Source organism: Berkeleyomyces rouxiae (assembly GCF_048999995.1).
Source record: "Berkeleyomyces rouxiae strain 22BRR77 chromosome Unknown BrBRR77_ptg000004l, whole genome shotgun sequence".
Lineage (NCBI taxonomy): Eukaryota > Fungi > Ascomycota > Sordariomycetes > Microascales > Ceratocystidaceae > Berkeleyomyces > Berkeleyomyces rouxiae.
In genome coordinates this window covers 1704090-1729454 of record NW_027396494.1, presented here as the reverse complement: position 1 = coordinate 1729454, position 25365 = coordinate 1704090, and the positions used below count along the sequence as shown (strand labels likewise).

At 53.2% G+C, this 25365-nt stretch overlaps 9 protein-coding genes across 9 annotated transcripts; 6 read left to right on the top strand and 3 right to left on the bottom strand.

The window, feature by feature from the left end:
* Window positions 1-513: 513 nt before the first annotated feature.
* On the bottom strand, window positions 514-3690 carry BROUX77_004690 (uncharacterized protein; the record flags this gene model as incomplete). Its single annotated transcript, XM_073749480.1, has 3 exons — window positions 514-1963; window positions 2136-2505; window positions 3084-3690. The coding sequence occupies 3 exons, from the start codon at window positions 3688-3690 to the stop codon at window positions 514-516; spliced, it is 2427 nt and encodes an 808-aa protein (XP_073605147.1).
* Window positions 3691-7287: 3597 nt separating this feature from the next.
* Window positions 7288-8253, bottom strand: BROUX77_004689 (uncharacterized protein; the record flags this gene model as incomplete). Its single annotated transcript, XM_073749479.1, has 2 exons — window positions 7288-7563; window positions 7639-8253. 2 exons carry the CDS (start codon window positions 8251-8253, stop codon window positions 7288-7290), a joined length of 891 nt encoding a protein of 296 aa, XP_073605146.1.
* A 655-nt stretch (window positions 8254-8908) lies between these two features.
* Window positions 8909-10100, top strand: BROUX77_004688 (uncharacterized protein; the record flags this gene model as incomplete). The annotated part of the gene is made up of 2 exons (XM_073749478.1): window positions 8909-9258; window positions 9338-10100. 2 exons carry the CDS (start codon window positions 8909-8911, stop codon window positions 10098-10100), a joined length of 1113 nt encoding a protein of 370 aa, XP_073605145.1.
* Window positions 10101-10239: 139 nt separating this feature from the next.
* BROUX77_004687 (uncharacterized protein) lies at window positions 10240-11101 on the bottom strand (the record flags this gene model as incomplete). Its single annotated transcript, XM_073749476.1, has 4 exons — window positions 10240-10763; window positions 10826-10866; window positions 10928-11006; window positions 11065-11101. 4 exons carry the CDS (start codon window positions 11099-11101, stop codon window positions 10240-10242), a joined length of 681 nt encoding a protein of 226 aa, XP_073605144.1.
* Window positions 11102-11657: 556 nt separating this feature from the next.
* On the top strand, window positions 11658-13019 carry BROUX77_004686 (uncharacterized protein; the record flags this gene model as incomplete). Its single annotated transcript, XM_073749475.1, has 1 exon — window positions 11658-13019. The coding sequence occupies one exon, from the start codon at window positions 11658-11660 to the stop codon at window positions 13017-13019; it is 1362 nt and encodes a 453-aa protein (XP_073605143.1).
* A 2848-nt stretch (window positions 13020-15867) lies between these two features.
* On the top strand, window positions 15868-16737 carry BROUX77_004685 (uncharacterized protein; the record flags this gene model as incomplete). Its single annotated transcript, XM_073749474.1, has 1 exon — window positions 15868-16737. The coding sequence occupies one exon, from the start codon at window positions 15868-15870 to the stop codon at window positions 16735-16737; it is 870 nt and encodes a 289-aa protein (XP_073605142.1).
* A 477-nt stretch (window positions 16738-17214) lies between these two features.
* Window positions 17215-18822, top strand: BROUX77_004684 (uncharacterized protein; the record flags this gene model as incomplete). The annotated part of the gene is made up of 1 exon (XM_073749473.1): window positions 17215-18822. One exon carries the CDS (start codon window positions 17215-17217, stop codon window positions 18820-18822), a length of 1608 nt encoding a protein of 535 aa, XP_073605141.1.
* Window positions 18823-19639: 817 nt separating this feature from the next.
* On the top strand, window positions 19640-20452 carry BROUX77_004683 (uncharacterized protein; the record flags this gene model as incomplete). Its single annotated transcript, XM_073749472.1, has 1 exon — window positions 19640-20452. The coding sequence occupies one exon, from the start codon at window positions 19640-19642 to the stop codon at window positions 20450-20452; it is 813 nt and encodes a 270-aa protein (XP_073605140.1).
* A 345-nt stretch (window positions 20453-20797) lies between these two features.
* BROUX77_004682 (uncharacterized protein) lies at window positions 20798-22129 on the top strand (the record flags this gene model as incomplete). Its single annotated transcript, XM_073749471.1, has 2 exons — window positions 20798-20857; window positions 21005-22129. The coding sequence occupies 2 exons, from the start codon at window positions 20798-20800 to the stop codon at window positions 22127-22129; spliced, it is 1185 nt and encodes a 394-aa protein (XP_073605139.1).
* Between the last annotated feature and the right edge of the window lie 3236 nt (window positions 22130-25365).

The following is a 25365-nucleotide window of genomic DNA, read 5'->3' as shown; positions in this document are numbered from 1 at the left end:
TTCTTCTGCAGTTTGATAAGATATAATTCGTTGACTATTATCGGTGTTTAATAGGAGGACTCGCTGTTGTGCTATACGGAGGAGTATCTGGAAAGTTACAAGTTCAAAGAGTCCAGGGAAAGTGAATGTATTCAATGAGAGAGAAGGAAGGCGAACGATGATTGATGCCCTGTAAGTCTAAGTACTACAGAAGAGGGAAGAAGGGCAAGCCTTTTATATCTAGAAGGCCATCAGTATCTTGCACCAGAAGCAAGTAGTAATCAGAAGAGATTTCCAGCTGGCGTTAGTGTCAATCTCTTCTAGTCCAAGCGGGAAGAAAGGGGTGGGACTTTTGCTGTTCTTATTCCAATATATTGAGAGGCTGTTCACGATGGCATCTCTCTTGTGGCAGCTCACGATGTATGTAGTCATGAGTTGTGATGTCTGAGCGTCAACTATGTGGAGGCAACTATGATGTAGTCGTAGGAGTAAATCTTAGGATGTGCTGTTGGTAGGGTTGGGACGCTGACAACATCAACACGCCCTCTTGATTTCTGAGTTGTGCGCTTGATCCACTAATCCAAGTAGGCGTAGGAAAACCGCATATTTCTGACTGTCCAGGGTTTTTGTCAGTCCGTCGGCTGCCATGTTTTCGGTGGAGACATGGGTCGGCTTGATCCAGCCTGATTGTACCGCTTCATGAATGAAGTGGTAGGCGCTGTCCAAGTGTAGAGTCCGTTTGTTTATGGACGGGCGACTCATGTTGGCGATTGCGTTGGTGCTGTCGCAGAACAGAGTAAGTGGACGCTGGAGATCAGATTCGTTGCGTGACTGTGGGAGATCGGCGAGCAATCGGCGTATGTAGCGCGCTTCCTTGGCCGCAATGGTGGCCGCGAGATACTCCGCATCCGCGGTAGAGCCTGCTTGGATACTCTGTTTGACCGCACGCCAGGAAATAGGGGAACCCGCTAGTTTGAAGAGGTACCCTGAGGTACTTTTGCGATCCAAGTGGTCTCCAAAAGCGGCGTCGGTGTAGACTTCTAGTCCTTGGTTGGCAGAAGCAGAGTAACAAATCCCTCTGGTCAGTGTGGACCGAAGATACCGCAAAACACCCTTCGCAGCCTCTAAATGAGCCGTTGTGGTCCTGTGGCTGTATCTAGCTAGATGACTAGTGGCGAAGGTGATGTCAGGTCGGGTCATGCAGGAGAGCCATTGTAGAGAGCCGACAATTTGCAGGTACAGGGCAGTATCCTCGGTGTTGAGTGCAGGACTGTTCGGAGCAGGGGAAGAGATATTCCGGAAGGTGGTACCACTCATGGGGACGGCGCGAACTTTGGCCGGCAAATGGGACACTTGGAAGCGGTCCATCAGATCCGCAACATACTGGGTCTGGACGAGACTGATTTGTCCAGGTTCGACCGAGAACTGAATACTCAGGTAGGTTGAGACGGGATCGAGTCCCTTCATGGGGTATACGGCGTGGATCTGCTCATAGACGTGCCGCAGACGTACCGGGTCAGGGCCGATGACCAGCATGTCATCAACGTGGATCATGATGATGCAGCCTGGTGTGAGGAAGATGCAGGGGTCAACGTCCAAAGAGTGGAAATCCAGAGAGAGTAGCAGTTTTTCTAGGGCTTCAAACCAGCAGCGTAAAGCGTGTCGGAGTCCATACAGAGCGCGGCAAAGTTTGCCGACTAGTTCTTGGCCAGAACTGTTTTTGCTCCTGTAGCCGTCGGGCATGCGTATGTAGATGTGCTCCTCAGGCAGAAGTTTGCCGTGGAGGAAAGCCGTGTTGACGTCGGCTTGGAAGACACGCCATTGGTTTATCGCTGCAAGTGCGAGCACACTTCGCAGGGAAGTAGCGCTGGCGACGGCGGAGAACGTTTCGTACTCCGTTGGATCTTGGAAGTTGCCACAAGCAACCCATCGTGTCTTGTACCGTATGGCTTTGCCGTCAGCGTATTTGGTCTTGAATATCCATCTAGACGGTAGAATGGGTACCCCCTTGGGTTGCGGGACGAGGGAGAACGTAGGAATTGAGTGGTGGACGTTCATCTCCTCATCACAAGCCAGTTGCCATTGGGAGGCGTGAGAAGTTCTCATAGCTTGTCGAAAGGTGGAGGAATCCGCAGCAGAGGTGAAGAGCGCGAGACAGATCTTCAGGTTCATATTCGATCTGTTTGAGCCTGGGATCAATAGCTTCTGAAGAAATTGATTCAACGTCGTCTTCGACCAGGTTGTAGAGGGGAGGACAATTGGCAACAGAGATGGCGGCGACCACAGCTTCGTTAGCCTTAGAGACAGAGTGGTGGGCTTCACTAGCCGAATGGCTGGCAGCATTGGCGGAGTAGCTTGCTACATTTTCCAGGTGGTTTGCTGCGTCCGCAGAACTATTGGCCTCATTGGCTGAGTCGTAAGCCCTGCGGTGGACCTCTATAGCCGCTTGCGCTGCTTGGGCAGCGCCCTCGTTGGCCCCAAGTGCCATGCGAGCTGCATTCGTGGTAGTGTCCAGTAACTCTTTTGCTGTGAAGACCAGTCGTTCAGCATTCTGAGAAGTGTTTGTGAACTGCTGTGCTGCTTGTATAGCTCTGGTAACGGCCGTCTGAGTGTTTCTAGTGAGCCTATTGCGTCTTGCCTCCTCGCGAGACAACTATGATGTAGTCGCAGGAGTAGACCTTAGAATGTGCTATTGGTAGGGTTGGGATGCCGGCAACATCAACAACCATTGGCTCTTTATCTTAAACCGACCATACGTCCTAAAGAGTTCAATCCTCCCCTGTTTAAACCGTCCTCCTATGCAGACCCTACTGGTATATGGGAGAACCAGCGAGTTTGAACAGATACCCGGAGGTGCTCTTTCTGTCTAAATGGTCTCCAAAATTAGCATTGGTGAAGGCCTCTACGCCTTGATTGGCTGTTGCAGAGTAACAGAGGCCGCGGTTCTTGGTAGAGCGTAGATACCGGACAACAGCTTTGGCAGCTTCCAGGTGTGCGCTGGCCACTTTGGGTGTACCTAGCAAGGTAGCTCACAGCATAGGTGGTGTCGGGTCGCGTTATACACGAGAGCCACTGTAGGGAGCCGATGATCTTTTGATACTGACTTGTCTGTGATTCGCTAAGCAGTGGAGAGGAGGTAAAAGAGGCGATAGTTATGAGCGTGTAAGGCGTCATGGGTGTGTCGCGAGCCCCGGTCATGTGGAATGACGCACCGGAGTCCACGAAGCAGAGGTCGGGGTGAGACGGATTTCCTTCGACCGTGTTGGCGACCATGGATGTAAACAGCACAACGCTGTTACCTAGGTCGATGATTTTAGACTTTCCTGAGTCCGAAGGCTTGGACTGGGTCTGATTGCATAAATTTACTCTGCAGCTCTCGACGTCGTGATTACCGCGAAGGTGGCGGGAGCACTTCTTCTTTTTCTTTTTCTTCTCAGGGCTTGTGGCCAGTGCCTGAGGGAATTCCTCGGAAGGAACGACTGGTTGGGTGACAAGATTGTCCATGATTTGAACAATTGTGATTGGTTTAGTCCATGCGTAAATTTTCAACTTGTCAAGAGTCGCACGGCTGGCGGAATACCACGCGGGACTAACGCGTTGGCCGGCGCTGGCGACCAGGCAGATGAGTTCAGCCTTGGGTTTTTCAATACCAACAGCACTAAGCTGTTCGGCGAGGAAGAGCAGTCTTTGAGAGAAGGCGATGGGATCCATTGATGAAGAGCTGGAAGATGTGCTTGGCACGTTCAGGAGCCAGTTTCCCGGTCTCCGGGCACATCTCGCGCGTGGTTGCTGGGTGTGTAGGGACTCTTTTATATAGCGGGGACATGAGTAAAAGAAAAGTATGGCGAGATCGGGGAGGCTTCCACTGAGAGGGGTTAACTGGTTGTGGAACCTATTCAAGGAGATTGAGATTGTGGAGGTGCAGCCTGACAGGGAGGAGGTTGTCTACCGGCAGATCGAAGCGGGCCATTCCTGTGAGAAGAGCCGGTTCACCATGCGATTGGACGTGACGGAGTCGAATGTTCCCCTGATGTCAAAGGTGAAGATGGAGGTTGATTGGTTGCTGTCCTTGGCTACTTCAATTTCATCGTACAGGCAAAGAATGAAATCGGTTGCAGTCCCAGAGAAACTTCTTGTAGGCTTTTGTGAGGAAAGGCCATATGAGTTTGAGGGCCGCGTTCGGGATGCTGTCAAAACCTGGGGTAGTGTTTCTTGGTTCCCATATCGCACCACTAATCTCTCTCTATAGCAACAGTACCGCGATCGCTGTAGTATGTTTTGTCGAGGTTGGTGTGAGGGTAGAATGTGCACAGGATGTTGGGAGAGCCGATGAAGAGGGCAATTAGTTCTCCTGCATTGTATGTAGAGACTTCCGGGCCGGCTAGGAAACCCGAGATACAATCGATAAGCCAATTTGCTAGTATGTAATTATCCTGAACCGACCGAGACACTGTTCTGGTTGACCTCCGGCGATGGTGGTGTAGGTCGAAGTCATGATTCTTGAAGTGACCATGTCATATTTACGCCACTTTGAAGAAATGGGGTATGATGGGGTCAGCTGTTGGGGCGAGTCAGAATTCATTTCTTTTTCTAAATATAGAGCCTATGCACTGATTAGTAATCAGATGAGCACTTGTTGTGTCAAGTCCCAGCCACAAAGCCAGCCACGTCTCAGCCACATCACGTGACTACATACCCCACCTGCTCTCCCTAGACACACATGAACCCGTGCCCTGCTACATAGAACTCTCCGTTGAATATACTTAATTTCCATGCAAAAAGAAGGCGCCATCCACTTCGCCAAATACCTCGCAGCATCCAACTTTCTTACAGAGTACGCAGTGCCTATACACCACCACCCCAAAGCTCCATTGCCTGTGGCTGAACCGGTCGAAAGACCTCAGCCACCAAACCAGTAGTTTCGTAGCCTACCCATGTACAGCTATACCCACGCGCCCAGCGGAATGCGGGCGCCAGCCATAGATCCCCCACACAGTCCGCATGTCCCCACCAGGATGAGGGCGCTACTCACGTGACACCAACCCCAAGCTCTGAGCTATAGGGTTTCTCTGCACGTGACAACACCCTGCGTGACTTTAAAAAGTAATAAAACAAATAAAACAAATTTCCATGCAAAATCTCAACAGCACTGGCCTGCGCTAGACCGTCTCCGGGCTATAGTCAACCAACTATATCGTGATAGATAGAATGATGCTGAAGAACGAGAAGAATACAACTATCGATCTTTTATGCACTCACTTGTAACTCGGTACTGCGCGATATCTATCCAATATTATGCTACGCAAGCAGAACGGGAGCCAACCCACACCTCCATTCTAAAAGAAAACATACTCTAGCCCTCTAAACAAGAGAAGATGGCCAGGGTATTTATCAATCTATCTATCTCGACATCGCGGATCTTGGCACGGACCGGAACAGAGAAGTTTCTCGTGCGCGGGACTTTCCCGTCCTAGATGATCATCCAAAGCTTGCGGCAATCTTGTGTGGGGGCAGTCTCTTGAGCATGACCAGTCTACCTCCAGCAGTGTCGTCAAAACCAAACAGGTGATTTGGCGGGGCGAGGGCTGCCCTGATGCCGGCCGAAGCCAGAAGATGGTTTAGCACGCAACGCATGGGAGGGAGCCCTAACCCAAGGTTGAAGATCGCGCATGGGGTCGTGCAATAAAGCGGCAGCGCTGCACCAAGGCCTCTTTGGACCGTGAAGTCTAAAAGCTGTGCGGTACATTAGAGACCACGGCACAGCTTTGTCGGTAATAACCCTAGGCGCCACAATGTGACAGCAGCATATGCTAGCTTGGTGATCACACAAATATGTGCTGCTTTGAGGGCACCTTTGACTGGCGCGCCTTTCCAGCTGTCTGACAAAATCTGGGAGCCGCGGATCGCAGGCGCCATTCTCTAGGCCACATCCCAAATTTGTGAGGCCCTGTTACAGCGACAGCCTAGTTGTTTCAAATGTGCCCTTCCGTCGAGGATGGTGAAATTGTTTATTAACCTATCTACTCATGAAGGAGTTTCGGAATACAACAGAAAAGAAAGTCACATTGTTGTCTAGGACGAAGCTCATCATGTACTGGTCTAAGATTTGTGTAACCACACCAAATTAGTGGCGGTGAAGAATTAACGTATCCAACACCGATGATTTTCATGCGGTCCCTCACTGTACCCCTGGTACGGCGCTCTGATTTGACTTGATTTTATTCTTTTACGTCTACCTACTGTTATGGTACAGCGCTCTGTGGCTTAACTTGACTTGAAGTTACTTTATTCAACGTGATTAAGCTACATGAAAATCGTTACACGGCCCGCCGTGAAGCGGGGACAGACCCTGTATCATTGGTTTACTTCCGTCCAGAGCACGCCACCGTATTGCTGTGGGATAACAGTAAGTAGAAGTTAAATAATACAAATAGGCAAAAAAAGATGAAAGCAAATCCCTGTTGAAAACTGGAGTTCCAAGCTACGACTGATCGATGATGGAAAAGCACTGGGCGACAGCTAGAGGCATCAGTAGAACGGAGGGCTACGGCTGGAAGACAGAACCATCTCAGGGTGAGCATAATTCTCACTGAAAGATCAAGGAATAGAGATCTAGGACATCTCGCTGGGCTGCGAGAGTTTCCGTGCCGAGGAGAACGCTTCAGCTGCCTGGACATTCAAGGGCCTGCAAACGAAGTACAGCAGGTCATAGGAAAAACGTTCCTTGAAGACGGCATTATGGGCTTTAGGGCCACTCTAGAGGCTGCTAGCTTCCGTGTTTCGAGCACTCTTTTTTGTCATTTGGGCGCAAACCTAGCCGTTTCATAGGTTTTACTTTTCATAGTGTTGAGTTGAGGTAAGGGTACAAGTGTAGCACGTGACATCTGTTCACGTGTCATAAGGATTCACAACATCTCACGACATGGGAATAAAAGGCAAGGCTTCGGGCATAGAAGAGAATAGGAGTAGATAGTGAAAGGGTAACGATTTACTAATCTATTAGCCCTCCCCCCAAAACATAGGCATGTTAGCCGCCAACGCCCATTCGACTAGTATACCCTGAGAAACATGGCATAAAGATAGACAACACCAAGCGAACCGTCCTACTTTGCATACGTTAAATATAGTCAAGTCAAAAGTCTTCCCACATGAAGTTATTCAAACAAAAGCCGGACTTCTATCCATAAGACGCCACCATCGTCAAATGCTGCTTTCTTGCAAGTCAAATATATATGTACCACCTGTTACCTGGTGCCGATGATAGCTGGAATACTTCCCAAACACCCGACTCTCTTCTATGGGGTAGTGCTAACCCCGTAGTCTTGGCGGGGTCATGCCTTCACGGGGATGTGTAATGGCCCAACCCTCGAGATTATCGCGCCCCAATGCCCGCATCGTCGCCCACTCGACTAGACTATAGTTTCCCTGGGGCCGGAAGAACTTGAACGGCTCTTTCAAGCCAACAGGGGGGTTGGTGATGATCCGCAGATGGCGGAGGTTGTTATTGGAGGCTGAATGAAGAATAAGCGGATGCAGGAGGAAAATATCTCCTACGTCACCGCACGCCTCGACAAAGTTGACGCACTAAAGTAGCATAGCCATGTTAGCGGGTACGATAGCTTATGGCCATTGATCTGAGAGTGGATACGTTCAACTTACTCCATGAGCGATGTCACTGTACCGGGAAGTGTGCTTGCCAATTTCAATGTTGCGAAAGTCAGGCGAGTCTCGGGGATCCATCAGTGGAGATACGCCGGCCGGATTATCGTATAGATGCTTTGCTAGGATCGGCATCGCTTCCGGGCAGATGACAGTCCCGCCAGCTCCGGGTGCAATATCAGTGAACAGTGGAATGACCAGTAGGCCCTGCTCTGGACTGTCCAGATAGTGCACAAAGAAATCGCCGTCCACATGCCACCCCCACAGATCGTGCGGGGACTCCTGCTGCCCCTCCTTTTCCGCACTGCCAAGGTTAACAATTAGCGCGTCCTGCCACCACTTGGCCGAGTCCAGGATACGATCTTCGCCGCCGCAAAGCTCGCATATGGCGGCCCATGCCTTGGGTGCAAACTCCTGGGCGTTGAAGGTCTTTTCGCCGGGCATGTGGATTTTGTCCTGAGTCCAGGTAGACTTGTCATTTGGATTCATGCCCAGTCTTTCCCACACGTTTCCCGTGATGGCTTCGGCCTGTTCCCGTGTGAAGCAGCCTTTCAGATGGAGCCAGCCATTCTGAACAAAGAATTCTTTTTCTTCCTCGGTGAGAGGATCCGACATGACGATGATGGTGAGAGGAACAGATAGGGTAGTCTTGTAGACAAAAAGCTGATGAGATAATTTTAGCCAGGAGCGACTGGGAGAGCAGAGCAGCCTTTTTATACAAGAGATATAGCCCAGGAATAATGAGTTCTTTAACTCCTTCTCGGTATCTGCTCACGTTTTGGACTTCGATCAACATGGAGGCTGTGGTGGACACCCAAGCCATGGTGCGAGCAGGCCTTGGATCCTTGGGTGATAGAGAAGTGTGGATGGAGACTAATGGATGTGGCCCAGACTCGATGCAGGGGCCTGAAGCCAGAACTATAGGGCGGACATCACTAAAACGATAACTAGACTTTGACCGCATAGTTGTGATGTTGATGAGGTTGTGAAGCTGATAGAGACGAATGAGACCTTGAACAGTTGCGCCTGCTTGCCATTTGCGCTGCCTATTCAGAAACCAACCGTTACCCTAGTCAATACTGGCCCTCGGCATTTACTAGGTCAACACCAGAAGTTTTGCACTTTTCTCCAATTGTATTCGATGTGACATGACACAAAACCTGTATCTTACGTCAGCAACCCTTTTTTACTTTTCATCTTACAACCCTAAATATTTAACGTCATTGTCCTCCATCTTTTTTCCATCTTCACGACATCCTCCAACGACAAAATGCCGCCCCCATCACCAGCGCAAGCTTCACACGACGACGACGAAAACAGCTACAACTCAGCAGATGATTCGGACTTTGCGCCAGGCGAGGCTGACGATAATATCTCTGAAAGCGGTGGCTCAGACTACGAAGGCGAGGCTAAAGCTACGGTCATAAAACAAGCAAAGCCGTCGAAACGTAAAGGTAGCAGCGATGGGGATGTCGATAGCAACGGTGTTGAGTTTGAGAACTCGGGCGATGAAGCTATTATAAGCAAGGCGAAGAAAAAGAAGCGCCGGGAACGAGCAAATGCCGAGGATGAAGGCGGCGAGGGCGGGCTAATCAAGACGCGGCGACAGAGGGCGACTGAGTAGGTTCTGCAAAATCCAGGCGATAGACACTGCTTCAAGTACTTGGCGCAAGTTTACTGACAAGACGCAATTCCACAGAAAGGCGGAGCGCAAAGATGCGGTGCCCTCCGGTCCAGTTACTATCGATGTCGACTCCATGTTTGCCAGTATGATGACTGGGAATTTCGCGACAGATCCAGAGCCTAGAATGGATATTGATACGACAAATAATGCTGAACAACATGTACAAGTACCCATTGACGGGAAAGACGAATATATAGCCCAAGCTCAAGCTCAAAAGGCACCTCCAGAAGCCACTTCCGATGCCGACATGATTCTGATCAAACGGAAATACAACTTTGCTGGCAAAGTACACACGGAAGAGAAGCTAGTAAAACGCTTTTCAGCCGAGGCCAAGCTTTATCTTGATTCTCTGACCCCCGAGGAAGCCGCCGCTGTACTCAGCAACACCGCTACAACAACAGCCTCTGACGGTGAAAAAGACGCCATGGAAAGAACCCCACGAAAGGCCTTCCGCTCCAGATTTGAACCTGCCATCGAACAAATTACCCAGCGCCCCGATCTGCAACTTGGCGTTGCCCTACGCCTACAGGCCCGCGAGGAAGCCAAAACAGCGGCAGCTGCAGCCCGGGCTAAGAAGCTCAATACTGTCGAGAAGAGCAGAATGGATTGGGCTGGTTATGTTGACAAAGAGGGACTCAAGGACGAACTTGTTTCGGCCGGGAAAGCCAAAGACTCGTTCGCAGAACGGCAGGATTTCTTAGCACGTACCGAAGCCAAGAGGGAAGAGGAGGCGCGGAGGGCACGTATGTCTGCAAGAGCTCAACAGCAAGCTTTATGAGCTGTGTGTGGTAGAAGTAGGAGAAAAGACGAGACGAGACAGTGTTTTCGTCGTGAGATACGTTTGCTTATAAATAGATACCCAGTGCCTCTTCATTTGCTCTCTGCTACCCCCCGAGATTCTTAAAAATCTATTTGAATTACAGCCTGGCAGGCTCTCCCAGACTAATATCAGAAAACGGGAGATTTAGAAACTGGTACACATGGCTCAAGCGATCGCTCCCAAAGAAACATTCCATCTTGCCATCTCTCTCCGCGATGATCCACGGAGCGCCAAAGGCGCCCTGCCTGACAACCATTTCCGTAGCTTCTCTCACCTGCTGCTTGATTTCAGGTGTCTCGATAGCTTCTATCGCGTCCTTGACTTGCGCTTTGGTTAATCCGTCAACAGTAGAGAGAACAGCTTCAAGAGTGTTTACATCATTGAGGTTGGCATTGGGAGGTGTCCAGAAGGCGGTGAACAGAGCGGCGATTGCATCGTGATAAGCCGCAGTACTGCAGCGGGCTTTAATAGCATGCAGGGCGCGTAGAGGTACCAAATCGTTCGCAAGAGCCATGAAGTTGTCTGGAAAGACAATAGAAAGTCCCAGACGCTCAGCTGAGCGGCGGAAGTCCTGCTTGAGATATGCGCCTCTGGCTTCGTTCGTCCACGGTGGTACATTCTCTGGAGACATGGGAATCAGCATGAGAAGAGGAAGAAGCTCTTAGTAGTGGATAAAGACTTACGGGTGGCCTTGAAGATGCCGCCGAGGAAAACAGGCACAATCCTGAGGTTGGTGTTAGTGACGGGGGTTTGAGCCAAGGGGAAGCTCTTCGGGGTCTACCTACGTCACATGGACATTGAGAGCGGCGAGTCTAGGTAACAATGGCTTAATCTCGGTGAAGAGGAAATAGCTGTAAACAGAGGCTATGAGTGCAGGCTAGTTAGCTATATCCGGACATAATGGAGCTGCAAAACGACGCACCTATATCAACGTTGATAGTGAGCTTTTTGCTGGCCATGACTGCGGAATTGGCGGAAACGGGTGGGAGAAGAACTGGGTGATGGTGGCTTCACTGAGAGTTCCAAGCTATAAAGCTGAAAAAAGCGAACCCCGCATGATTTTCTAGGACCAAATAAACTCCAAATGCATCCAAATTTTGCTTATAAAGCCAGGTTTCTTGGAGAACGAGTACGAAGTATCACGGGACAAAAAGAAAACCAATCGAATAACGAAATGGCAAAAAGGAACGTTGACAAGAACGAGATTCGAACTCGCGCGGATTGCTCCACTGCGAAGGTCTTCCGGAGGAACGAACCTGAACACAGCGCCTTAGACCGCTCGGCCATCTTGCCCGGTTAATGTTGTGATACGGGTCCGTAGTTGCCATTCTTAGAGACACGGGTCCGGGCCAGGCCCCATACAACTTCCCTCTTACAACTACAGGAATAGGGGTCAACCCTAAGCAACCCTTATTATTCACTACATCATCAACACGACTTTTCTCTCTCAACAACCTCAAAAAACGATTTCAGACGCCTCTTTCCGTTAAGAAAGACCGAAGAAGTACTACTAGAATGACGGAGCCGAGCAGCACTGCAAGCGCGCAGGCGCAGCCATCACGCCCGGAGGCGCCGCCCAAGAACAACATGGCGGACACCCTGGCCAACTGGCACGCGAAAAAGATCCAGGAAGCTACCGCGTTGGCCGAAATCGCGGGTGAAATCGCGGCCAAAATGGACGAAGGGGCTACTAAAGCCTTCAAAGACGCCTCGATCAAGAATGGGGCCGAGAAGAGAAAGAAGTTGGAGAAGGCGCTGGCAGACACCCTGAAGTGGTGGTGCGAGTCAGGCGGAGGAGTGGACACCGCGACTGCGGGTCCAGCCCCTCTACATTCGACGACCAACAACGCCCGCGGCAACAGCACAGCGCCAGCCGCAAAGGAGACACCGAGCAAGTCGGGAAAAGACACGCCCGCCAATAACGGGACTACGAAGGCGTCCCCCAGCGAGGGACGGGACAAGGCCACGGGACCGACCAGCGGTCCGAAGACGAACAACTCGACATGGTCGCAAGTTGCCAAGAAGGGGGCAAAAGAACCGGCGCCTCAGCCAGAGCCCAAGACCAAGAAGCGCACGAGCGCGGAGAAGAAGGTATTCGTGGAGCTCCCGGAAGGATCCCAGTTTAGGGAACTTAGCCCGAGCGCCATCACTAGACGCCTCAACGAGGGAGTCCCCAAAGGGAAGGGAGTGCTGGAGGCGGGCTTCAGCAAGAAGGGACTGATACTTGTCGCCGAAGGAAAGGCGAAAGACCTGATGGATCGCGCAGAGCACATCAAGAAGGCTCTAGGCGCAGTTACAGTCGAAGAACCCTGCACGTGGCAATTCGTGCGTGTATACCGGGTTGAGCGAACCATCCGGGAGCTCGGAAGCGACGGGAAAATTGCCGCCCGCGCCGTGACTGAAGAGGACATCCGAACGGCGGCCACGGAAGCCTTCGGATGTGCACCCCTGGCCCTATCGTGGTGGATCCAGGAGGGCATGCACGAGGGAACAGTGTCGATTGCGCTGGATCCCAAAAAGATGAAGGGAAGACCCAACCACGTGGCGTTCATGGGAACGACACGACCGGTCTCGTACCCGTCCAGACGTCCCCGGGCCCGCGGTCACTCCCAGGAAACCACCGCGGAGGAGCCAACCGGGCGCAACACCGGCGATGAAGCTTCAAGAAAGAGAAGAAGGGTCGTCTCCCCCCACGGTATACGAGACAATGGTGACCATGAAATGGACGTCACAGAGCCCCCCGCCAATAACGACGACGCGACGAAGATTGCTTCCGCAAAAGACGCAGAGAAGCCCGGGCCCCCCCAAGCCAAGAACAAGGATGATGTCGCCACTTCCCCGGCCGACGCGATGGAGACCCGGGAAGAAGAACTATGATGGAGGGCCCTACAGAGCCAACAAGGAAGCAGAGTGTCAGAATAGCGCAGGTTAACGTGCAGAAGGCAGCGCCATCACACGCAACCGCATTGCAACAGGCATATACTCTGGGAGCAGATATCATTGCCATCCAGGAACCCTGGGTGGGCAAAGATAAAAAGCCAACAAAACACAGACGCACCATCAATACGACCTGGTGGCACCAATGACGACATGGGACCCAAGACCAAGGGCCTTAATGTACGTGAGGAAGGGACTACGATTTGAGTGCAGGTCACTTGGAGAGGAGCACCCTGACATCACGACAGTGACGATCCGATCTGGAAACACGACAATCCAGATAATAAACATATACAACGCAGGCAGAGGGTCTGTAAGAACAAACGAGGCGGTCCTACGACTTTTAGAGACTCGCATATCCAGCCCTAGTCTGATAGTTAGAGACTTCAACCTCCACCATCGGGCATGGGACGAGAAATGCGAGAGGACGTCTCCCGAAGCGGAAAAACTTTTGGAGTGGGTAGAGGAGCATGAGGCAGTCGTACTCAACGCCCGGTTAGGCCCGACCCACGACAGGGGATACACCATTGATTTGGCCATTGCGACCAGAGGACTCTTAGCGCAACGGACGGTGAGGACGGAAATCATTCCAGACTTATCACCTAGCGACCATGAAGGCCTCATGACGACCATAGAGGGAGCACCAGCAGACAGCGACGCCACGGAAAAGCGACGAGACCTGAAGAAGTTGGATGAGGAGCGATTCGCTAAGGAATGCAAGCGACTCAAAGACGACCTGGAGGGACTGACAGCCGACGACCCCGAGACGATTGAAGGGGGCCCGCAGGGCTATGCTGACAAGCTTGCTGAAGCCCTCACTGTGGGACTACAACGAGCAGTGGAGGTCTGTGCCCCGGAGGTACGGCCGAACAAACGAGGAGTGCCCTGGTGGGATGACAGGTGCAAGGAAGCCGCGAAAGTACACCGGAGAGCCAGACGAAGGTGGAAACAAGCCATGAGAAGCGGCGGAGCTAGGCCCGAGATCGCAGAGCAGAGGAACCTGGCAAATAAGAAGTTGTGCAAAGAGGTTCGCAGAGCGAAGAAAAACTACTACGCGAAGGAGATCAGGGAGATCAACGACACGAGGAAGATTTTCGAAGCAGCCAACTGGGCCCATAAACAGGCCAAGCAACGCACCCCTCCTCTCAAGAAGCCCAACGGGGAGATGCTGTCAGACACCAGGGACAAGTGCGAACTCCTTTTGGACGTGCATGCACCGACAAGACGAGAAGACGACGAAGCACTGGGCCAACTAGACGAAGACGGGAGAAGGGTCTGGGACCCCCCAACCGAGGCAGAAGTGCTGCGGGCCATCAAAAAGCCAGCAAACACAGCCCCGGGAATGGACGGACTCCGAAACGATCTGTGGAAAAAGGCCTGGCCGCACCTGAAAGAAGCCATTGTCCGCCTCTACCAAGTGGCCCTGACCCACGGAGTACACCCTGACATTTTCAAGAAGACTCGTATGTGTCCGGTCCCCAAGCCAGGGAGAGACCGTCGAGAGCCAAGGGCATACAGACTCATCTCGCTACTACCGACCCTAGGCAAAGGCCTGGAGCGACTGGTGGCAAGGCGGCTGGCCTATGAAGCCGTGGAAAGAGACGTCATTCCCAAGAGGTACGCTTGTGCGATTCCAAAGCGCGCGTGTTCAGACCTGTTGCTCAGTCTGGTAGACGAGATCGAACGGGGCTGGGAAATGAAGAACGCAGTGTCGATAGCTACATTTGATGTCAAAGGAGCTTTCGATACTGTCACGCCGAACCGCATGGTCAACCGACTCCAGGAGGAAGGGTGGCCAATAGCACTGTGCAAATGGACAAGGTCGTTCCTACAAGGACGAAGCGCAGCGCTAGCGATGGACGGTCATGTCACGGACACGAGACAGCTGGGAGGCTCACTACCCCAAGGGTCACCGGTCTCCCCGATTCTCTACATGCTGTTCATGGCCCCTCTATACAGCTCTCTACCGGGAGCCAGGGGTTACGCAGACGACGGATGTGTCCTGTGGGCTTCGCCAGATTTGAAGACCAATGCACAGGGGTTGGCTCTCCTTTTGGAACGGGCTGATAACTGGTGCAGAGGAAATGGCCTACAGTTGGACCAGGGAAAGACGGGGATCCTGCACCTCACCAAGAAAAAGCAGGCAGGGAACCCTCCCGTGAAGTTACCGGACGGGAACGTTATGGAGGCCACGCCACAGGGCAGCACTCTCCGCTGGCTCGGACTAGAGCTGGACAGGAAGCTAGCGTTCACTCAGCACCGCGACAAGACGATCAGGAAGATTGAGACCACAGCCAGCGGGCTGAGACTCCTCGCAGGATGCCACAAGGGAGCTCCCCCGGGCCTTTTACTACATGTAGTGAGAGCCTGTGCAGTCTCCAAACTGACGTACGCTGCGGCCGCCTGGTGGCCGATGCACAAGGAACGGAAGATCGCCACGACAGCCAAGCTATTTGATATAGCCCTCAGGAAAGCGATCCGAGCAGCCTTGCCAATGTACAGAACGACGCCAATCGGACTGTTACACCGCGCAGCGATGATTCCGCCAGCAGAGATCCTCCTCGATAGCAACGCTCGAAGAGAGGCAACCCGGCTGCACAACCTTGACGACGCCCACCTGTGTAAGGACTGGGACACTGGCAACAGAATTCAGACTCTCTCTAGGCTCCTGCCCAGAACGATACCTAGCCCTGGCGGGGTGAGACCTGCAAAGGAGAGACCAGACGACCCCATCGAGGCAAAGGGCGACAAAGATGAGGAGGTAGCCAGACATCTAGAGGACCTGCGCATGGCGTGGCCTGATACGGTGTGGGCCTACTCAGACGGGGCGAAAGTCAAAGACGGCGGCGCAGGGGCCGGGTGGACCCTGGTGGTAGACAATACGACCTGCGCCGAAGGTAGCAAACCATTGGGCACCTGGCAAGAAGTGGCTGACGCTGAGGCAATCGCAGCCCTACACGCCGTGCAAGCGGCCCACGAGCTACCGCAAGAGACGACCGGCGACCTTTACCTATGTCTTGATAACAGGGGCATTGTGAACCGTCTGAATGCAGAAGAGGGCGACCTGGGGACATCCCAAACAGTCATCGACGAGACGAGACGACTCCTGGCAAGCTGGAAGCTGAGACAGGGCGGGCTCTTTGCGCCAAAGGCAAGAGTCAGATGGGTACCGGGCCACAAGAACATCCCCGGCAATGAAAGAGCCGACCGGTTAGCCAGAGGGGTTGCTGGGACTGAAGTTGGCGGGCTCGAGATGTCGCTCTCCAGGGCAAAACGTTGGTGCCGGGAGCAAGCGGCCACAGAGTTCAAGACGTGGTGGGGGGCACAGAACGGGCCTTCCCATATAGACAAGCCAGAGCCCGTCGAACCCTGGAAGTTCAAGGACTACAGGGAACACGACCGACTCGATATTGGCACATTGATGGCAGCAATTTCTGGACACGGCGACTTTGCCACGTACCACCAGAGGTTCGAGCACACCGGGGCCGCTCACGATTGTCCGAGATGTGGACAGGAGAAGACCCCGTGGCACCCGTGGACGTGTGACTCGATCCCACAGAGGCTACGGCTGACGGAGAGACTCGTTAAAAAGCTTCTCCCTACAGTCAAAGGAAGCAAGCAGCTCCTCAAGAAGTTGAAGAGGGCGAGAGAGGAATGACCAGCTGCGATGGCGTTTGGCGTGGTGTGTTTTTGTATTTCTGTTTTGTCTTTGGGTGCTTTCTTTCGTGTATTACCTGTTTCTTTTTCTTTCTTTTTTTCCTGTTCTTTTTCTTTTTCATTATCACAGTCTTCATGTATCCCCCCTGATGTATCCTGCGCCAGGAGGTGCTTATCACCACAGGGAAATCCCGAGTCGGCGTCTACAGTTTCTTCGGAGCTGGGAGACTACGGTCACCAAGGCAGTCTGAATCGGAGGATCCCGGCAGCCGGTTATGCCGCTGCCAGGTTGCCAGGACCTGCCTGGTCATCTTATGAGTGTTTGACGAACACTCCGATTGATGTAAAATAGATGAAATGAAAGAAAAAAGAAAATCCGGGCCAGGCCCACAAAACCCAGGAAAAGGAGGTAACCCTAAGCAACCCTCGAACTCACCACACAAACGAAGACAACAAAGACGGCGACATCGACGCGAAGATGTCTAGCCAACAGAGGCAGGCTTTCGAGAAGCAAAGCCGTATGCTTGAAAGTCGACGAAAAGTCGTCGAGGATCTTATACTCCCGCTGCTAGAGGCATTCGAAGCCAAATGCGCGGAGTACAAGGACGAACTGAACGCGTCCGCGATCGACACAACACTGAACACCATCGAGACCATGACCGCCATACTCATGGTCACCCTTCTCAACGGGTCGCCCCCCGCTGACGCCACCGCCACCCGGACTGAGACGACAAATGACACCAACAAGACGAAGGCCGGATCTACCCAGGCTCAGAAGACGAAGCCGGCCGACCAGCGGGCCCCCCCGACGCGCCAAGAGGCGCCCGAACCGAAGGCAACGTATGCAGGAGTTGCCGGCAACGCAGTAGCCCAACCCGCTACTACGAAGGCTGCCCAGCAAGGTGGCCAACCCTCCAACGAGCCCAAGCAGTCGGGTGAGTGGGAGGCCGTCTCTAGCAAGAGACAGAAGAAGAGAAAGAGAGCTGCCGCTAAAAGCTCCGAAACCCCTAGCTCCGAGAAACGCGTCACTAAGCCGGAAGCGCGCCAGGATGACCGAATCTTCGTCCGCTTGGTCAGCGGATCCGACAAACGTGAAGCAGACAGCTTCATTGTGACGAACCAGCTGCGCGCACTGAGTGACAGCATCAAAGGGGCGCTACTTGGCGCCTATCACATTAGGACTGGCTTTGCCCTAAAGCCGCGCAACGCGGAGGGCCGCACTGCATTCCTGGAGCAGTCAGAAGCCATCAAGGAATGGTTCGGTCCCGGCACTACTATCGACAAGGCGTCCGTGTGTGACGCCTACATAGTTGGGCCTGTAAACAGATACATCAGCCTGGGCAGTGCTGGTAGCGCTGAAGTCACACCCGACATGATTGCGGAGTGCTTCGAGGCGGCCACCAAAGCCACCCCCGAACACGTCAGCCCGAGCTACAAGGGCAACGAAGCGACCTTCGTGGTCAAAATCCCAGCCGAGGGTACAAAGGTCCCTAGACAAATTAGGATGGGATCCAGACTTATTCTCACCCGCCTTCTGCTCGAGAGGCCCAAGGCGCACAAGCAGTGCACCAAGTGCTTTGCTTGGCACAATGAGAAGCTCTGCGCGAGAGCCCAGCTGTGTAGACACCGCGGCTCTAGCGAACACGCAAGCGATGAACACCCCACTTGCTGCACCGTGCCACACGAATGCGTGTCTAAGTGCATAATTTGCCGAGGCCCACACCCGGCAGACGACCCGGAATGCCCTCTCCGAAACAGAAACCTTAGCGCGCAGGAGAAGTACGTGGGAGTCCGCAATGAAAAGTGCGGGAAAATCCCCAGATCTCAGGGAATCACAGAGCCAGAAACCTTAACAGACCCACCAGCCGCGAGACAGGAGACTAGCGTGGCGGTAGAGGACCTGACTTCCCAGGAGCCTTCGGCCGCCCAGCCCCACCTCCCAGCCCCGGAGGCCCCAGACGTGGAGACACAGGGTTCGGAGCAGGACACGCCAAGGACGCGCGCCTCAAGAGAGCCCAGTAGTGCCCCCAAGCCAATCCGCACTAGCAAGCGGACCGCCAATCGACACAAGCCCAGTGATAACTAATGTATAGTACAAACACACAAGGAATCAACGGGCTGAAAATATTTCATTTCAATGCTCATCGTGGTTACAATAACCACATTGCCGCCATTCAGACGGCAATAGCAGTAAAAGCGGACATAGTTTGCGTCCAAGAACCATACATTGGGAGAGATTTAGCAGAAGCGAAGACGGTTTACGTTGGATACTACCGCACCTATGCACCATGCGCGAAGTGGGTAGAGCGTCCAAGAACGATGACGTACGTCCGAAAGGACCTAGTCTCAGAGCAAGTCACGACAGCCGACAACATGGGACATCGTGACATGGTGATTGTGCGCCTGAGCCAAGGGACCATGATTGCCAACATATACAACCCAAACCCGGGAGACGATCAACGCTGGATAGCCGCCGCTAAAACACAGGAAATCGTGCGGGGGCAGAAAGCAATACTGTGCGGAGACTGGAACACACACTCACCCATGTGGGATAGTGAATCCAACGAGTCCTCCGACAGTGACAAACTGGTAGATTGGGTTGAGGAGTCGGGGCCGTCCTCTTGAACGTCCCGGACATCGCAACCTGTCATGCCAACCCAGCATCCCCCTCGGTGATAGACTTGTCATTCGCCACGGTGGAGCTCAACACAGGACACCTCTGCACCACGGAAGTACGCAGTGATCTCGACTGCGGGAGCGACCATGAGGTGTTGATCACGACGGTCACTGGAGCCCCCGCTCAAAGATCTGGCCGCACGGCAAGGTACAAGATGGACCAGATGGACAAAGAAAGGTTTCTGAAGCTGTGCGCAGAAGAAGCCGCTGGCCTCTCAATACATCAAATGACAACCCCAGAGGAGATCGACCTAGGAGCCAGGAGGATCGGAGAAGCTATGACCCGGGCTCTGGATAGGTCCACCCCCAAGACTGTTGGCAAGGGGACTGGAAAACGATGGTGGAACAGTAACTGTGACTCTGCAGTCCGAGAGTTACGCCGAGCGAAAGTTGCGTGGCTGGCACACCGGGGAAACGATGTGTTCGAGCTGTACAAGGCCAAGCGTAAGATTTTCCACGCAGAAGTGCGCAAGGCCAAGAAGGAAATGTGGAAGCGGAACATCGAGGCCATCCAGGAACCGGGTGACGTCTTCAAGGTAGTGAGATGGACGCGGGCTGCGGCCACGTACAGCATGCCTCCTCTGGCTTCAGGGAGCGGAACGGCGTCCACGACAACCGAAAAGGCGCTGCTCCTCCTAGACACTCATACACAAGCCGAAGAGGTAGAAGAAGAAGCAACCGAAAACTTGAGCAACCGACGAGATAGGGCAGCACGAGAACTTGGTGAAGTGACCGAAGAGGAAGTCCGCACCGCGCTCTTCCGACCGGCCAACACAGCGCCAGGTACAGACGGCATCCCTAACAGCGCCTGGAAGACCGCATGGAAAGTTCTGGGTTCACACTTGACGGCACTGTTCCGAGACTGTCTGGAGGTTGGTTGGCATCCGAAATCCTTCAAGACAGCCGTTCTGGTAGTCATCCCGAAACCAGGGCGAGATAAATCGCTTCCAAGAAGCTACAGGCTCATCTCACTCCTCTCGACGTTGGGAAAGGGTCTAGAAAGACTGGTGGCACGTCGCCTGGCGGTCCAAGCAGTTTAACTCAAGATCATCCCCCGCGCCTACGCTAGCGCAGTGCCACGGCGCGCGGCTGCGGACCTGACACTAGCTCTGGCGGACAAGATAAAAGGGAGGTCAAGGTACAAAGAGACAACCACTTTCGCCACATACGACATCAAGGGTGCGTTTGACGCCGTGAAGCGAAGACAAATGGTCCGCCGGCTCAGGCAGCAAGGTTGGCCAACGAAGCTGATCAGGTGGGTCGAATCTTTCCTGACCGGGCGAGAGGTCTCCCTGTCCATAGAATGAGGGGAAGCGGTCACTAGGAAAGTAGGAGGCAGTCTGCCTCAAGGCTCCCCGGTGTCCCCCATCCTCTACATGCTATATATGGCAGACTTGCACAGCACGTGCATGGGACTTGGATACGCAGATGACGGCCTGCTCGCGGTATCGTCAAGAAATGCAAAGACAAACAATCTCTCTATCACCGAACTTCTGTCCAAGGTCGATAGATGGTGCAGAGAAAACGAACTCGAGCTAGACTGAGACAAGACAGGACTGCTACACTGCCGGCCTGGTGGCTGCTCAGCCAAGAACACCGTCAAGCTTCCGAATGGCAACATCCTGAAGCCGTCAAAGTCCTTGAGATGGCTTGGCGTGTGGTGGGACTCTGCTTTCAACTTCGCGGAGCACGCCAAACAGGTCACGGCCAAGGCCAAGAGAACTACCAACGCCCTTCGCGCACTTGCTGGAGTGTACCATGGCACCCCGGTGAAGAGCCTGCTACATGTGGTGAGGAGCTGTGTGCTCCCGCAACTGACACATGCGTCATCCACGTGGTCTCCCTTCATGCATAAAACCAGAGGGACTCAGAGATTGGAATTGGCACTGAGAGCTGTCCTTAGAGCTGCCCTGCCAGTCCATTGCACGACGCCCATCAAGCTACTGCACATCTTTTCCGCGGTGCCGACCATGGAGATGCTGCTCAGAGACTATGAGAGGGCTGCTGCCATCCGCGCGTCTACGGTAGACAACTACCACCCTTTGTACATCACAGAGCTAGGTGGTCACATAGACGAGTACAAGAAGATGCTTCCGAACCCTATACACGAGTCTGAGAAACTTCTTCCAGAAGAGAAGGGCCCACCGGAGCCCCTGCCCCCGCAGCTGGACAAAGAGGAGGCTGCTGAGCAACACCAAAGAGAAGTCGCCGAGTCAAACCCAAACACTGTATGGGCCTACTCAGATGGCTCGCGCGACGAGAACGGCAGAACAGGAGCAGGCTGGGCGATCTTCTGCGGAGGCACCAAGCTTTGCGAAGGGTTTGGGTCCTGTGGTACCCTGCGAGAAGTTGCGGATGCCGAGGCTGTCGCTGCCGTCAACGCGGTCCGAGCAGCTGTCGAAAATGCTCCTCCGGAGGCGGGTAGCCTGTACCTGTGCCTCGATAACCTGGGCGTAGCGCAACGCATCGCCTGCAGATCCAAAAAGAATGGCACATCCCAAGGAGAGGTTGATGAGATCCGCCGTTTGCTTCACGACTGGAAGGGAGGCACCGAGCACTTGTCACTGGATGCAGCTGTTGGCGCTGTTAGATGGGTCCCGGGCCACACCAACGTCCCCGGAAACAAGCTCGTCGACGGGCTGGCAAAGAGAGGATGTGAGAGCGAGGCCCTGCTTGTCAGGCCTGGCGGCATGTCCCTTGCGTCAGCACGCAGATAGAAGAAGTTACAGCTGAACGCCGAGTTCAAGGCGTGGACCGAGAGTTGCGAGCCTAGAAGCCACATTGGGGCTCGCTTCGAGTCGACAAACGCCTACAAGGTTGACTGGCTTAAGGGCCAACACAGATCCACCATCGCTCACATCCTGACTGCCCGATCAGGCCATAGCGACTTCGCGGAGTACCATGTCCGGTTCGACCACACAGAGGCCGAGAAGAACTGCCCGCTTTGCCAGCAGCCCAAGGAACCCTTCCACCCTTGGTCTTGCGTGAGCAACAAGCGACGACTGCGGAAGAACTTTGTTAAAAAGCTACTCCGCAGGAACAGCTCATGCAAGTATCTTGCAAAGAGATTAGAGATGAAATGGCGCCATTACAGAGCGCACGCACCAAGAGAGGTGACCCCATCAACGGACGCAACAATTCCAGAGGATGAACGAGCGATAGGAAGTGGAGGGAGGTGATGAGAGTGGTTGTTTACTGTGTTTCTGCGTGTTTTATGTTCTTCAGGGCTTGGGGATGGTTTGCTATCCCGAACACAGAAATGATGGGCGTGTCGAGCGGAGGACTTTAAATTTCCGTCCGGTAACCAATCCGGCGTCGTGTGATCCTAGTGATTTTGATAGACGTTAAATATAGTCAAGTCAAGTCAATTCAAGCCCACCAAAACCCCCGTTAGTCAAGCCCCACAAAAGTTCACAACGCCAGGTTGAGGGGCTCGTTACAACCATCGCAGATGCCTCAAGAACACCTCACTGCTGGCTGTGTACGCAGCCGGGCAGAAGGCCACGGGCTGTCTTCCAGGCCAAGGATGGCCTCATAAGCAAGATTATTGCAGGGCTCAAGCAAACAAGAGACGTCTTTCAAGCGATTAAATAGGCCAACGACAAGACCGACAGACGTATTCCGCTGTTGTAGAGACCAGTCGGAATAAGAACGATCTACACGACAGAATCTGCGGCCCTCCTGCTCTAAATCTACACTGAGCCACACGCAGGCTTAGAATGGCGGTTTTAGGAGCCCAACCCAGGCGCATTTGAGTGGCCCCCTCTGTCCTCGGAGGAGGTGAAGACTGCCATCGGGAGACCTGCAAACACTGCGCCGGGAGCGGACCGCATCCCCAACGAGGTATGGAAAAGGGCGTGGAAGCCTCTAGGTAATCTGATAACGGGACCTGGAAAGCGGATACTACCCGAGTACATTCAAGAAAGCCGACCTCATGGCAATACCGAAGCCAGGACGCCCGCGCCAAGCACCACGCTCGTATCGTTTAACCTCACTTCCTCCCACTCTGTGCAAGGGCCTTGAGAGAGCAGTGGCTAGGCGGCTTGCGGGAAATCGATAGATAGAGAAGTCATCCCGAGAAACTACATCTGCGCCGTGCCAAAAAGGGCCGTTACGGACATGCTCATTGAGCTCCGAGGAAGAATTAAGGACGCCCAGGCTTAGAAAAAGGTCACCTTGATTTTCACGTTCGACATCAAGGGAGCTTTTGATGCAGTTGACCCAGCAAGAATGCAACACCGCTTGATTGAGAACCGCTGGCCAACGAAGCTATGCCGATGAGTCAGAAGCTTCATGGAAGACAGGGCCGTAAGCATGCGCACCGAAGGAGACGTCACCACAACTCTTATAGGAGGTTCCCTCCCGCAAGGCTCGCCGGTCTCGCCAGTGCTGTACATGCTCTTCATGGCCCCGTTGTACAAGAAAACCCCCGCACTTCTCGGATACGCAGACGATGGGTCTCTGGTGGTTAGTGGTCCTGCTTTTAGCAAGAACTGCGAAGTCATCCAAATTCTCATGAGGTAAGTGTTGAGGTGGACGGCCAACAATGGACTGGAGATCGACCCCGGAAAGTCAACACTGCTGCACGTCAAGGGCAGAAGAAAGGTCGCAGGAAATCCGTCCGTCACGGTGGAGGGTCCAGGCACGATTGAGCCTACTCCGGCTAATGCCTCGATACGATAGCTGGAGCTGCACCTGGACGCCAAACTTCTCTTCGATAAGCACATCGCACACGTGATTGCGGGCATCAACCGAGTGGCGAACGGCCTGAGGTATCTAGCCGGTTGTTATAAGGGAGCAGATACGAAAAGCATGCACCATGCGGTACGCGCGTGCGCTCTTAGCAAGGCACTCTTTGCAGGTAGCTCCTGGACTGGGACAGAAACGACAAGAACGGCCCCAGACAAGATAAATATTGCCCTCAGAAAATGCTTACGGGCAGCTCTCCCTATGTATCGCACCACGCCAAGAGAATGCATACACCACGCGGCAAGCTTCACACCTGTCGAGCTCCTCCTGGAAGATGGAAAAAGACGAGAGGCGGCACGGTGGCACAGACTCGATGACAAGCATCTACTTCGGGGGCCGCAGTACAATCCAGTGGTGGTGAGGCTACGAAAACTGCTACCTGCCGAAATGGAGAAGCACACCAAGCTCAGGCTAAACGCAGTTGGGCCAAACATGCCGTCTCAAACGTGGCTGGACAAGGAAAAAGAAGCAGCGGCACACAGAGCGGAAGTTGAGATGGCCACCCCGGGAACGATCATTGCCTACTCCGATGGATCGAAGCACAAGGACGGCAACGCAGGAGCTGGTTGGGTGATTACGGAAGATGGGGCTACCTTGAAGGACGTAAAAGAATAAAATCAAAATCAGGCTACGTTAAAGGAAGGGCACGTAGCTCTAGGGAAATGGATGGAAGTGGCCGACGCAGAGGCGATCGGTGCTCTCGAAGTAGCGAGGCGAGCCACGGCGCGCGAAGGTACCGAGGAAATCTGGCTTTGTCTGGACAACCAAGGAATAGTGAACCGCCTCCGCAACCCATCCACCAGGAACAGCACATCCCAGGACATTATCGTCGAAACAAAAAGTTAAAGGTTTGACTTGACTTGACTATATTTAACGTCTACACAAATCACTAAGATTACACGACGCCGGATTTGTTACCGGACGGAAATTCAAGGTCCTTCGCTCGACACGCCCATAGTTTCTGTCTGTTCGGGAGGCGAAAAAAAAAAGACATGTCCTAAATTGAATTTGGTAAAAAAGAAAAGAAACAAAAAGAAAAAAAAGGCTTGATTTGATTTTTTTTTGATTTTCTTCTTTTACGTCTACCTACTGTTATTTCGCAGCAATACGACGGAAAAAGAAAAAAAAAAAAAAAGACTTGACTTGACTTGACTATATTTAACGTCTACCGGAATCACTAAGATCAAACGACGCCGGATTGGTT